The sequence below is a fragment of the Salvelinus sp. IW2-2015 genome, linkage group LG32 (genome assembly GCF_002910315.2).
Source record: "Salvelinus sp. IW2-2015 linkage group LG32, ASM291031v2, whole genome shotgun sequence".
NCBI lineage: Eukaryota > Metazoa > Chordata > Actinopteri > Salmoniformes > Salmonidae > Salvelinus > Salvelinus sp. IW2-2015.
The window spans coordinates 34,344,707-34,359,484 of NC_036871.1; the positions used below are offsets into that span (position 1 = coordinate 34,344,707).

The window sequence follows — 14,778 nt, forward strand, 5'->3', positions numbered from 1 at the left end:
TCAAGATTCTAGCAGCCGTGTTTAGCACTAATGTTACGAAGATGGAAAAAAGCTCTCCTTCGTCAAAAGAGAGATCAGGGTCCAGAGTAACGCTGAGGTCCTTCAGTTTTATTTGAGATGACTGTACAACCATCAAGATTGTCAGATCCAACAGAAGATCTCTTTGTTTCTTGGGACCTAGAACTAGTATTTCTGTTTTGTCCGAGTTGAAAAGTAAAAAATGTGCTGCCATCCACTTCCTTATGTCTGAAACACAGGCTTCCAGGGAGGGCAATTTTGGTGCTTCACCATGTTTCATCGAAATGTACAGCTGTGTATCGTCCGCATAGCAGTGAAAGTTAACACTATGTTTCCGAATGACATTACCAAGAGGTAAAATATATAGTGAAAACAATAGTGGTTCTAAAGCGGAACCTTGAGGAACACCGAAATGTACAGTTGATTTGTCCAGAAGACAAACCATCCACAGAGACAAACTGATATCTTTCCGACAGATAAGATCTAAACCAGGCCAGAACTTGTCCGTGTAGGCCATTCTCCAAAAGAATGTGGTGATCGATGGTATCAAAAGCAGCACTAAGGTCTAGGAGCACAAGGACAGATGCAGAGCCTTGGTCTGACGCCATTAAAAGGTMATTTACCACCTTCACRAGTGCAGTCTCAGTGCTATGATGGGGTCTAAAACCAGACTGAAGTATTTCGTATACATTGTTTGTCTTCAGGAAGGCAGTGAGTTGCTGTGCAACAGCTTTTTCAAAAAATGTTGAGAGGAATGGGAGATTTGATATAGGCTGATTTTATTTTTTTCTGCGTCGAGGTTTGTCTTTTTCAAGAGGTTTGATTTCTGCCACTTTTAGTGAGTTTGGTACACATCCGGTGGATAGGGAGCCGTGCATTATATTCAACATAGGAGGGCCAAGCACAGGAAGCAGCTCTTTCAGTAGTTTAGTTAGAATAGGGTCCAGTATGCAGCTTTAAGGTTTAGAGACAAGACTATTTTCATCAATGTGTCAAGAATTACAAAACTTGAGTGTCTCCCTTGATCTTAGGTCCTGGCAGTGTTGTGCAGACTCAGRACAACTGAGCTTTGGAGAAATACGCAAATTTAAAGAGGAGTCCATAATTTGCTTTATAATGATCATGATCTTTTCGTCAAAGTTCATGAAATTATTATCACTGCTGAAGTGAAAGCCATCCTCTCTTAAAGAATGCTGCATTTTAGTTATCTTTGCGACAGTATCAAAAATAAAGTTTCAAAAATAAAGTTTGGATTGTTCTTATTCTCCTCAATTAAGTTGGAAAAATAGGATGATCGAGCAGCAGCAGGGTCTCTTTGATACTGCACGCTACTGTCTTTCCAAGCTAGTTGGAAAACTTCCAGTTTGGTGTAGCGCCATTTCCATTCCAATTTTCTGGAAGCTTGCTTCAGAGCTCGGGTATTTTCTGTATACCAGGGAGCTAGTTTCTTATGACAAATGTTTTTTGTTTTTAGGGGTGCGACTGCATCTAGAGTATTACGCAAGGTTAAATTTAGTTCCTCAGGTGGTTAACGGATTTTTGTATTCTGACGTCTTGGGTAGGTGGAGGGAGTCTGGAAGGGCATCTAGGAATCTTTGGGTTGTCTTGAGAATTTATAGCACGACTTTTGATGCGCCTTGGTTGGGGTCTGAGCAGATTATTTGTTGCGATTACAAACGTAATAAAATGGTGGTCCGACAGTCCAGGATTATGAGGAAAAACATTAAGATCCACAACATTTATTCCACGGGACAAAACTAGGTCCAGAGTACGACTGTGGCAGTGAGTAGGTCCGGAGAAATGTTGGACAAAACCCACTGAGTCAATGATGGCTCCGAAAGCCTTTTGGAGTGGGTCTGTGGACTTTTCCATGTGAATATTAGTCACCAAAAATGTGAATTATCTGCCATGACTACAAGGTCCGATAGGAATTCAGGGAACTCAGTGAGTAACGCTGTATGAGGCCTGTAAACAGTAGCTATAAAAAGTGATTGAGTAGGCTGCATAGATTTCATGACTAGAAGCTCAAAAGATGAAAACCCAGTCATTTTTGGGGGGAGGATTGAAATTTGCTATCGTAAATGTTAGCAACACCTCTGCCTTTTGTGGGATGTGCGGGGGATATGGTCACTAGTGTAACCATGAGGAGAGACCTCATTTAACACAGTAAATTCATCAGGCTTAAGCCATGTTTCAGTCAGGCCAATCACATCAAGATTATGATCATTGACTATTTCCTTGGAAGTGAGGGATCTAACATTAAGTAGCCCTATTTTGAGATGTGAGATCACAATCTCCTTCAATAAAGACAGGAATGGAGGAGGTCTTTATTCCAGTGAGATTGCTAAAGCGAACACCGCCATGTTTAGTTTTGCCCAACCTAGGTCGAGGCACAAACACTGTCTCAATGGGGATAGCTGAGCTGACTGCACTGACTATACTAGTGGCAGACTCCACTAAGCTGGCAGGCTGGCTAACAGCCTGCTGCCTGGCCTGCACCCTATCTCATTGTGGAGCTGGGGGAGTTAGAGCCCTGTCTATGTTGATAGATAAGATGAGAGCACCCCTCCAGTTAGGGAGGAGTGAAGGACTTGGTCCTGATTGTGGGGGAGTCCCAATTATCTCAAATTCTATCTTTTGGGAGTGCCAAAAACAGTTTCAACCAGCGATTGAGTTGAGATTCTGTTGTAGAGCTCATCACTCCCCCTAACTGGGAGGGGGCCAGAGACAATTACTCAATGCCGACACATCTTTGTAGATGATTTMCATGCTGAAGCTATGTTGTGGTTGGTGACCTCTGACTGTTTCATCCTAACATCATTGGTGCCGACGTGGATAACAATATCTCTATACTCTCTACACTCGCCAGTTTTAGCTTTAGCCAGCACCATCTTCAGATTAGCCTTCACGTCGGTAGCCCTGCCCCCTGGTAAACAGTGTATGATCGCTGGATGATTATTTTTAAGTCTAATACTACGGGTAATGGAGTCGCCAATGACTAGGGTGTTCAATTTGTCAGAGCTAATGGTGGGAGGCTTCGGCGTCTCAGACCCTGTAACGGATGGAGGAGAGACCAGAGGAGACTCTGACTCGTTGCTTAATGGGGAGAACAGGTTGAAAGTTTCTGTCGGCTGAATGAGCGACACCGGTTGAGCATTCCAACAGCATTTCCCTCCAGAAGCCATGAGAAAGTTGTCCAGCTGCGGGGACCGTGCGAGGGGATTTGTACTAACGTTACTATCTGTACTTACTGGTGGCACAGATCCTGTTTCATCCTTTCCTACACTTACCTTTGCCTAACGATTGCGTCTGAAGCTGGGTTTGCAGCACGAAACGTTAGCAACAAACCGCACAGCAGCACATAAACAAGTCTGTTCCATCTCGCTCAAACTTCCCAACCCTAAACCCCACCCATTCTATTCTACCTAATCCTACTTAAATGGGAGGCTGTGGTAGCAACCCTCCCTTCCTCATGTACCCTATGTCACTCCGCAGGCAGGGGGTTCCCAGGTGGTCTTTACTAACCCGCTGGAGATAGTCAAGATCAGATTGCAGGTGGCAGGAGAGATCACCACAGGACCCAGAATCAGCGCCCTCAGTGTCATCCGAGACCTCGGCTTGTTCGGCCTCTACAAGGTGTGTGTTTGACCATTACGTCTGGTGGCATTGTGCTTGTATTTTGGGAGACAAAGGCCTTTTGATTGAAAATGTCTGTCACTTACCCTTTGTGTGTGTAGGGTGCTAAAGCGTGTTTCTTGAGAGACATCCCTTTCTCAGCCATCTTCTTCCCAGTGTACGCCCACACCAAGGCTCAGTTCGCCGACGAACAGGGAAGACTGGGCGCATTACAGCTGTTAGCTGCTGGAGCCATCGGCGGTACACACACACGCACTACACACACACCTACCCAGCGATGCAATTCAATTCCATTTTATTTGACTGACAAAAACAGTCATAGCCACAGGTGATACCCTTTGACTACATTTCCCAGGTATCCCTGCTGCCTCCCTGGTGACGCCTGCTGATGTCATCAAGACGCGCCTGCAGGTAGCAGCGAGGGCGGGACAGACCACCTACACTGGAGTCACGGACTGCTTCCGGAAAATCATGCATGAGGAGGGATTCAGAGCACTGTGGAAGGGAGCTGGAGGTAGGTGTGTGTGTGTGTGTGTGTGTGTGTGTGTGTGTGTGTGTGTGTGGAAATGGGAATTTGCTTACACTCTGTCTCTCTCCCCAGCTCGTATGTGTCGATCCTCTCCTCAGTTTGGGGTGACTCTGGTGACCTATGAGCTTCTACAGCGGTGGTTAAATGTGGACTTCGGAGGGCAGTAAGTACACACACTCTCCCCACTGTTATAACGCAAGTTATCATACAATGTCTCCCATTTCCCTATCTTTCTCTCTCCAGTCGTCCGTCAGGGTCTGAGCCCACTCCTAAGTCTCGTATCTCGGAGCTTCCTCCGGTCAGTGCTGACCACGTGGGCGGTTACCGTCTGGCTACGGCCACCTTCGCTGGCGTGGAGAACAAGTTTGGCCTCCACCTGCCCAAGTTCAAGTCCTCTGGAGTGGTCTCCATTCACCATGAAACCCCTTCTGCCTCCCCTCAAGAGGAGGCTGCTGCACCCTAAAGACTGGGCCTCTAACTACCTGCCCACTCCACTAGGGAGTATACACTTAGACACACACTCCCAGGGGCCATGCAACAGAAATACATACACACTGTTTGTATGGCCATGTAAACAGAAATACACACACACTCCCAGGGTCCATGTAACCAGACATACACACAGACGTACACACTGCCCCCCACTCCTCCCAGGGACTAATTCAGTGCACTCTCCCTGGTCCTGGAGAGCTGACTGTAGGTCAGTAGTTAAAGCTCAGTCAGTAACATGAACACTGCACTGTGTTGTACTGTACTGTGTTGTATCTCCAGTGGCTGCATGCTCCTCTTTACTTCTCTCATCCCTCTTTTCATCTGAAACATGTATTTGAAAAGGAGCCTCGTCTCCCCCCTGCATTCCGGTTGCCCCCCCCCCCCACATTCCGGTCACATTCCGGTGGCTCCCCCCCGCATTCCGGTGGCTCCCCCCCACATTCCGGTTGCTCAGCTCTCCCCCACGCTGCGCTCTCTCTCTCCCACACGCCTCTCTCTCTCTCTGGTGGCTCCTCTTCTCATTAATAACTGATTTAGATTTTTTTGTTTTTCTTTCGGATGCACATTGTGTGTAAGGCTACTTTGGTTGGACAGTGTGTAGGGGATATTTGATTGGACAGCGTGTGTAAGGCTTTACTCTGATTGGGCCTTGCACAGGAAGTTACTGTACATATTGTAGATCTGCTGTACAGAGACGTGACACTGCTGGAAAGGAATTGTTACTGTAAGGTTGAACAACAATGTTATGGTAATGTTAGAGCAACACCATGAGGATAATGAGAGAAACATTTGTTACAGAAGCGTTGCAGTAATGTTAGAAAGCAACGTGACGGTAACGTCGAAGTGACGTTACTGTTATGTTAGAATGACGTTGGGACTCTGTCTCTTGAGAATCACTGATGTACAGACCTTTTCAACATAAGTGTTTGAGGAGAATCATGAGCAAAGGATTAGATAACTTAAATCCATTTCAATTCATTGTGTATTTTATTGAAATAAAGCATATGTATGGTTTTAATTCTAGAGGTTAAAGTGTTTATTTCAAGAGGAATAAACAGCAAAAAGGGACAAGCAAAACCTTACCAGGAGTTTTGGCGTAATACTAGACTTGGTCACTTCATGTTATACTGATACAATTTTACAAAATGTCCTATCATATCAAATTCATTAAATAAGGAGCACAGAGTGCATTCGGAAAGTATTCAGACCCCTTCCCTTTTCCACATTTTGTTACGTTACAGCCTTATTCTAAAATTGATTAAATTAAACATTTTCCTCATTAATACACCATAATAACAAAGCAAAACCTTTTTTTTTGGTACTCAAAAAATATGAAATACCTTATTTACGTTTTACGTATTCAGACTCTTTGCTATGTGACTCGAAATGGAGCTCAGGTGCATCCTGTTTCCATTGATCATCCTTAATGTTTTTACAACTTCTACAATTCAATTGATTGGACATGATTAGGAAAGGCACACACCTGTGTATAAGGTCCATCAGTTGACAGTGCATGTCGGAGCAAAAACCAAGCCATGAGGTGGAAGAAATTGTCCGTAGAGCTCTGAGACAGGATTGTGGCGACACAGATCTGGGGAAGGGTACCAAAAAATGTCTGCAGCATTGAAGGTCCCCAAGAACACAGTGGCCTCCATTCTTAAATTGAAAAAGTTTTGAACCATCAAGGCCGCCCAGGCAAACTGAGCAGTCGGGGGAGAAAGGCCTTGGTCAGGGAAGTGACCACGAACCCAATCGTCACTCTGACAGAGCTTCATAGTTCCTCTGTGGAGATGGGAGAACCTTCTACAAGGACAACCATCTCTGCAGCACTCCACCAATCAGGCCTTCATGGTAGAGTGGCCAGACAGAAGCCACTCCTCAGTAAAAGGCGCACGAGCCCGCTTGGAGTTTGCCAAAAGGCACCTAAAGGACTCTCAGRCCATGAGAAACAAGATTCTCTGGTCTGATGAAACCAAGATTGCCCTCTTTGGCCTGAATGCCAAGCCTCACGTCTGGAGGAAACCTGGCACCATCCCTACGGTGAAGCATGGTGGTGACAGCATTATGTTGTGGGGATGTTTTTAAGCGGTAGGGACTGGGAGATTAGTCCGGATCGAGTGAAAGATGAATGGAGCAAAGAACTGAAAGATCCTTGATGAAAACCTGCTCCAGAGCACTCAGAACCTCAGACTGGGGTGAAGGTTCACATTCCAAAAGGACAACGACCCTAAGCACACGCAGGAGTGGCTTCGGGACAAGTCTCAATGTCCTTGAGTGGCCCAGCTAGAGCCCGGACTTGAACCCAGTCGAACATCCTCTAGAGAAACCTGAAAATATCTGTGCAGCGACGCTCCCCATCCAACCTGACAGAGCTTGAGAGGATCTGCAGAGAAGAATGGGAGAAACTCCCCAAATACAGGTGTGCCAAGCTTGTAGCATCATACCTAAGAAGACTCAAGGCTGTAATCACTGCCAAAGGGGCTTCAACAAAGTACTGAGTAAAGGGTCTGAAAACTTATGTAAATGTGATATTTCAGTTATACATTTTTTATAAATTTGTTCACATTTCTAAAAACTGCTGTTTTACCTTGTCATTATGGAATATTGTGTGTAGAATGATGGGGGGGACTATTTAATCAATTTTAGCATAMGGCTGTAACGTAACAATGTGGAAAAAGTCAAGGGGTCTGAATACTTTCTGAATGCGCTGTATCTATACAGAGTTTGGTAAACTCCTTCCAACAGAGAATTGTGTAATGGACGATGTTCCAACAACAAAAGTCTAGTTGWAATGCTAATTAGAATGTGGTGCATTTGGTGCCAACATGGTGGATAGTTGGCCAAACTCTGTATGCATCTATGGCTCTACTTAGGTCCACATCTTCATATGAGGAAATACTTCATTAACATCCTTTCAGGAAGTAGAGAGACACTGGGTTTATATTAAAAAGACCTACAGGTACAGTACATTTTTAAATGGATAAAGTAATATTAACTTAGTTTTTTTCAAAAACCACTAACATATTCAGTCAAGGCAAGTAAAGTTTAAAAAGCACTTTTTGTCTTGTAGTGGTATGAGCTTAGGTGTAGTGCTAATGTTAAGGGATATAATAGTAAAGCTATCCACAGACATGTTTAAATAATGTGCAACCGCATATGATAAATAAGAGCATGGATAAATAAAATTGACGCTAAAATCTAAGGACATTGCTGACCTAGTCTATAAAGGTTGGAATGGGTCATCTTGTTTCTTTCTCTTCACCATTAAACCCACATGGTCAGGCTTTAGGGAATACACATACGCCTCCAAAGATGTACAAATACAAGAGATGCAAAGTAGTAAAAAGGTGCAAAGGTACAAAGTTTTGCATATTTAGGGAAGAGCTGTGGACAGAACACGCAAATGTTCTAGAACCTGAGAGGATAAACATCACTCCTGTTCCAACTGGAGGGAGGATTTGGAAGCAAGTGCAGGAGGGGAGTGGTTACCATGGTGATCAGGCGACTAGGCGCTGCGCGGCCAGCTCCTCTCCTTCATCGCGGTTCTCGTTGATCTCCACCAGCGTGTGCACCAAACGGGTCCATTCATCTGCCTTGGGCACACAGATTTGCTGTGGAAACACACACAGGTTAAACAAATTGCAGGTTTGACACGTGATTTGCAGGAATATAAGGGTTTTACTAGATGAATGAATAGATCTCTCACCTCCCCTACGTCATAGACCAGCACCTGTCCGTCTGAGTCTCCTGTAGAGATCTCTCTCCCTGAGTGAGCCCACCGCACACGGTTCAGAGCAGGAGACCCATTCACACACACACTTGCACTGGGCACCTAGGACACACGCAGTGTTTATGTTGCATTGTTCATTGCGTGTGTATAAATGTGTGTTAGGGAGGAGCTATAGGAGGACAGGCTCATTGTAATGTCTGGAATGGAACGTTTGGAACGGAGTCAGATGAGGTTTCCATATGTTTAATACCGTTCCATTACAGCCATTACAATGAGCCCGTCCTCCTATAGCTCCTCCCACCAGCCTCCTCTGGTGTGTGTACCTCTGTGTCGTTGTTGAGGTTCCACAGGTCCAGGCGTCCAGATCCGTCTACACAGGCGAAGAGGGCGGGGTGTGTGGGAGACCACATGACATCATACACATAGTCACAGCTGTCCTCAAATGAATACAGAGGACGGGTACTCTACAGAGAGAGAGAGACAGAGAGGGTACTGTTAGAGAATGACGTAGGGTTGATGTTTCTGTGTGTGTGTGTGTGCGTTACCTTGGTGGTCCACAGCTTGACGGTCCAGTCGAAGGAGGAAGAGATGAAAGATGGGAGAAATCCACGGGACCCCGGCACTGCTGACAGCTCAGTCCAGTGACTGGACCATGGGTGTCCTCAAACACATCACTGATACCTGCTTTACTGTAACACAAGACCATGTGTCCTCAAACACATCACTGATACCGTGCTTTACTGTAACACAGACCATGGTGTCCCTCAAACACATCACTGATACCTGCTTTACTGTAACCACAGACCATGGTGTCCCTCAAACACATCACTGATACCTGCTTTACTGTAACACAGACCATGGTGTCCCTCAAACATCACTGATACCTGCTTTACTGTAACACAGACCTGGTGTCCCTCAAACCATCCTGATACTGCTTACTGTAACCAGACCAGGGTGTCCCTCAAACACATCACTGATACCTGCTTTACTGTAACACAGACCATGGTGTCCTCAAACACATCACTGATACCTCTTTACTGTAACACAGACCAATGGTGTCCCTCAAACACATCACTGATACCTGCTTTACTGTAACAACGACCATGGTGTCCCTCAACACATCACTGATACCTGCTTTACTGTAACACAGACCATGGTGTCCCTCAAACACATCACTGAATACCTGCTTTACTGTCCACAGCCATGGGTGTCCCTCAACACATCACTGATACCTGCTTTACTGTAACACAGACCATGGTGTCCCTCAACACATCACTGATACCTGCTTTACTGTAACACAGACCATGGTTCCCTCAAACACATCCACTGATACCTGCTTACTGTAACACAGACCATGGTTTCCTCAAACACATCACTGATACCTGCTTACTGTAACACAGACCATGTTGCACATAAGCAATCGTTACCCCATCGCTAAATAAATCCCCCCCTCACGTACCTCCCGTGGCGGCAGGCGGTGTAGACTGATCCATCTTCACTCCCGACCACAAAGTTGTTCACATCACCCAGAGGAAAAGCCATGGAGGTCACTGCTACTGCCTTCGACTGCTTAAACACCAGCTCCAGACTGTCCTGGAAAGCACACACACACACACACACACACACACACACACACACACACAGCATTAAGACTGACAAAACACTAGCTCTGCGATGTCTTAGAACTCAGACACACACACACGCTGCAGTAGTACCTGTGGTTGAGACAGCATGTCCAGGCTCCAGGAGCACATCTTTCCATCAGTTGAGATGCTGATGAGGTTGTGCGCATTCTGGGTCCCCACCACGTTCACACAGTACACTGGGTGCTGAACATCACAGGACACAGACACAGTTCAGTCTCTGGGCGGCAGGTAGCCTAGTGGTTAAGAGCGTTTGGCCAGTAACCGGAAGGTTGATGGTTCGAATACCTTAGGTAAAATGATTTGCTGATGTGCCCTTTAGCAAGGCACTTAACCCTAGTGGCTCCTGTTAAGAGCGTATGACAAATGTCAGTAGCTTGTAAGCTAATATAATGTAAACAACTTCACAATTTGAAAGCTATTGAGCACTCTGCGTGTGTTACCGTGTGAGCGGAGGCAGAAAGAGGAGTTCTCTGTACAGGTGTTCTCTTGTTGCTCCTGTTGTCCCATAGGACGATCTGGCCTGAGTAAGTCCCACCCACGACCAGGTTAGGATGGAATCTGGCGAACGCTGCTGACATCACTGCAGACTGGAGGACAGGCAGAAGAAAAGGATTTTCGCAGAGCAGTGTGTGTGTGTGGTGGCGCCTTAATTGGGGAGGACGGGTTTGTGGTAATGACTGGAGTGGGATTGTATCAAACACATGGTTTCCATTTGTTTGATGCCATTTCATTCTCTCCGTTCCAGACATTATTATGAGCCGTCCTCCCCTCAGCAGCCTCCACTGGTGTGTATGTATGCGCACGTTCATGCGTTTGTGTACCTGGCAGTGGAAGGTGTATTCAGGTGTTGTCTTCTTGAACTTCATGTTCCAGACCAAAGCCACTCCGTCAGGCTCATGAGGAGCATCCTCGTTGTTGTTGTAGGAGGCCACCAGCAGCTCAGGGTACTGAATCAAACAGGAGTCGAACACGAGATGAATATGAATCCGACAGTTACATACAGTATATACACTGAGTGTACAAAACATTAGGAACACCTTCCCTTTGCCCTCAGAACAGCCTCAATTCATCAGTCAGGGCATGGACTCTACAAGGTCTCAAAAGTGTTCCACAGGGATGCTGGCCCATGTTGACTCCAATGCTTCCAACAGTTGTTTCAAGTTGGCTGGATGTCCTTTGGGTGGTGGACCATTCTTGATTTACACGGGAAACTGTTGAGCACGAAAAACCCAGCAGCGTTGCAGTTCCTGACACACTCAAACCGGTGAGCCTGGCACCTACTACCATACCTACTACCATAATCCTGTTCAAAGGCACTTCAATCTTTTGTCTTGTCCATTCACCCTCTGAATGGCACACATACACAATCCACGTCTCAAGGCTTAAAAGTCCTTCTTTAACCTGTCCCCCCCTTCATCTACACCGATTGAAGTGGATTTAACAAGTGACATCAATAATGGATCATATCTTTCACCTGGATTCACCTGTTCAGTCTATGTCATGGAAAGAGCAGGTTTTGTACACTCAGTGTATATTTAAAATCATTGCACACTGTCTTACCTGAGGAGACCAGTCCAGACAGGTGACCACTCTGTTCTTGGACCAACGTTCGTCAGAGAACGCCCTGTTCAGAGATATCTTAGCCCCCGCCTTGCCATCTCCTTGGAAAAAAAGAACGAGAGAGAGGAGGGGGTAGAGAGAGGAGGGGTAGAGAGGAGGAGGGGGTAGAGAGGGAGAGAGGAGGTGGTCGAGTGAGGAGCAGGGGGGGAGAGAGGAGGGGAGGAGGTGGTCGAGTGAGGAGCAGGGGGGAGAGAGGAGGGGGAGAGAGGTTGGGGAGAGAGGAGGTGGTCGAGTGAGGAGCAGGGGGAGAGAGGAGGGGAGGAGGTGGGGGAGAGAGGAGGTGGTCGAGTGAGGAGAGGGAGAGAGGAGGTGGGGGAGAGAGGAGGTGGTCGAGTGAGGAGCAGGGGGGAGAGAGGAGGGGAGAGGGAGAGAGAAGGGGAGAGAGGAGAGGAGAGAGGAGGTGGGGGAGGGAGAGAGAGGCCATTAGGGAGAGAGGGTTGTTATTATTCATCGTGATTATTGTACTACAGTGTTGAGGGAGCTAGCACACAAGCATTTTGCTGCACCTTTTATACAGCTGGGAAGTGTGTGTGACTAATAATTATAATTATTATTTACAGTTCGGGGTGTCTCACCCCTCCTTGTCTTCCAGGTCTCTGCCACTGTAGTCAAAGCAGACGTCCACTCGTTCAGACAGAGCGCGCTCCACAATCCTGCTCCCTCGATCGAAGAACGTTCATGAATTCCTCCGAGTGGAGAAGCTGCATCTTCTCCTCTTCAGTCAGATCTTTGAGAGGGACTACACACACACACAAATATCAGCTGTGGTGTAAGCAGGGCTAGCCAACTTACAGGTCACAGTAAGAGGTTAAAGTCAGTCTCACCTTCTTCCTGCTTCTCCTCCCGATCAGCTTTTCCTCCTGGGACTCCTCTGCTGGCTTGGGCTCGGCCATCTCCTCCTCCTCTTCCTCCTCCTCTGCCACACACACACACACACACACACACACACACACACACACACACACACACACAACACACACCACCACACACACACACACACACAACACACACCACACACACACACAGGTTCAATATCATGCTCACAACAACACAACATACTTAAAAGTCTGTAAATTGCTGGTAACACATAAAACACAAGGACTACCTGGTTTGGCCTGTGTGTGTGTTTGTGTACAGGTGGGGTCTGTGTCTCCTTGGAGTAGGACACAGACTGTTTGGGTGGGAAATCCACCTGGGTCACCTTTGCCATGCCAAGCCTCAAACCACGCCTGGAGACACATACATAGTCAGGGAGACACATACAAACTAAAAAACCACAGCCAAAGATTATACAGACTCTCTCATGCACGCACACAAGGTCAGAGACTCTTCCATCCAAAACACCATCGGAAAGACAAACACTCTACATGCGCTAGCAGACAGCAATGTGCATGATGCAAACATGTCCACCAAGGAAAAGACCAGGAGGAACAGAAGAGAGGAGCAGTACCCCAGCCAAGTAGGGAATGTGTCTTAATAGTGAGAGAGAGAGAGAGAGAGCAGTACCCAGCCAAGTAGGGAATGTGTCTTACATAGTAAGAGAGAGAGAGGAGCAGTACCCCAGCCAAGTAGGGAATGTGTCTTAGATAGTAAGAGAGAGAGAGGAGAGGTACTCCAGCCAAGTAGGGAATGTGTTCTTAGATAGTAAGAAGAGAGAGGAGCAGTACCCCAGCCAAGTAGGGAATGTGTCTTAGATAGTAAGAGAGAGAGAGGAGCAGTACCCAGCCAAGTAGGGATGTGTCTTAGATAGTAAGAGACAGAGAGGAGCAGTACCCCAGCCAAGTAGGGATGTGTCTTAGATAAGTAAGAGACAGAAGAGGAGCAGTACCCCAGTAGTTCGGAGTCAGAGTGCAGCTGCAGAGTAGAGGGTCAGGATCCCAGTGTAACGTCCTGATACAGCCACAATGCACCACCAGGGACAGCAGAAGGAGGGGAGGGAAGCGGGGGAGAAGCGAGACAGAAAAGTTAGATGAGAGAGAAGTAGACAAGAGAAGGAGCGGAGTAGGAGAGAGAGAGATGGAGAAAAGAGAAAACAACAGGGAGTGAGAGAGAGAGGAGAGAGAGAGAGAGAGAGGAGAGAGAGAGAGAGAGAGAGAGAGAGAGAGAGAGAGAGAGAGAGAGAGAGAGAGAGAGAGAGAGGGAGAGAGGAGAGAGAGAGAGAGAGAGAGAGAGAGAGAGAGAGAGAGAGAGAGAGAGAGAGAGAGGAGAGGGTGTGGAGTGGGAAGTGAAAGATGAGAAAAGCAGACAAGTCAGAATTTACAAACCTGTTGTTAATAAATACTGAGCCAGGAAGTACACTGAACTAAAATATAAACGCAACATGCAACAATTTCAAAGATTTTACTGAGTTACAGTTCATATAAGGAAATCAGTCAATTGAAATAAATWAATTAGGCCTTAATCTATGGATTTCACATGACTGGGAATCCAGATGCATCTGTTGGTCACAGATATCTTTAATAAAAGGTAGGGGCGTGGAACAGAAAACCAGTCAGTATCTGGTGTGACCACCATTTGCCTCATGCAGCGCGACACATCTCMTTCACAATGTTGACATCAGCATAACACTCGCCCACAAGAAGCCATACGCGTTTCTCCCATCTGCCCGGCACAGTTGAATCCAGGATTTATTTGTGAAGAGCACACTTTTTCATTGTGCCGGTGGCCATCGAAGGTGAGCATTTGCCCACTGAAGTGAGTGACGACGCCGAACTGCAGTCAGGTCAAGACCCTGGTGAGAATGACGAGCAAGCGTCCCTGAGGTTTCTGACAGTTTGTGCAGAAATTCTTTGGTTGTGCAAACCCACAGTTTCATCAGCTGTCTGGGTGGCTAGACTCAGACGATCACGCAGGTGAAGAAGCCAGATGTTGAGGTATCACGCAGTTGAAGAAGCCAGATGCTGGCATGGTTACATGTGGTCTGCGGTTGTGAGGCCGGTTGGATGTACTGCCAAATGTTAAAAAAAACTGGAGGCAGCTTATGGTAGAGAAATTAACATTAAATTATCTAGCGACAGCTCTGGTGGACATTCTTGCCATCAACATGCCAACTGCATGTGTTGTGTGACAAAACTGCACATTTTTGAGTGGCCATTTATTGTCCCCAG

General features: G+C 46.6%; 1 protein-coding gene and 1 pseudogene across 2 annotated transcripts in view; one reads left to right on the forward strand and one right to left on the reverse strand.

Annotated features, from left to right (window-relative positions):
- The window catches only part of slc25a12 (solute carrier family 25 member 12), a 30,804-nt gene extending 25,111 nt beyond the window's left edge, over positions 1-5,693 (forward strand). For both annotated transcript variants that reach the window (XM_023977421.2, XM_070436597.1), the window contains exons 14-18: positions 3,514-3,654; positions 3,756-3,894; positions 4,010-4,168; positions 4,256-4,346; positions 4,427-5,693. In XM_023977421.2, coding sequence (XP_023833189.1) covers positions 3,514-3,654; positions 3,756-3,894; positions 4,010-4,168; positions 4,256-4,346; positions 4,427-4,646 — 750 coding nt within the window. In that variant the 3' untranslated portion in view covers positions 4,647-5,693. The remainder of the gene's footprint in view (positions 1-3,513; positions 3,655-3,755; positions 3,895-4,009; positions 4,169-4,255; positions 4,347-4,426) is intronic.
- LOC111956513 (dynein, cytoplasmic 1, intermediate chain 2a-like) overlaps positions 5,644-14,778 on the reverse strand; it is a 33,408-nt pseudogene continuing 24,273 nt past the window's right edge.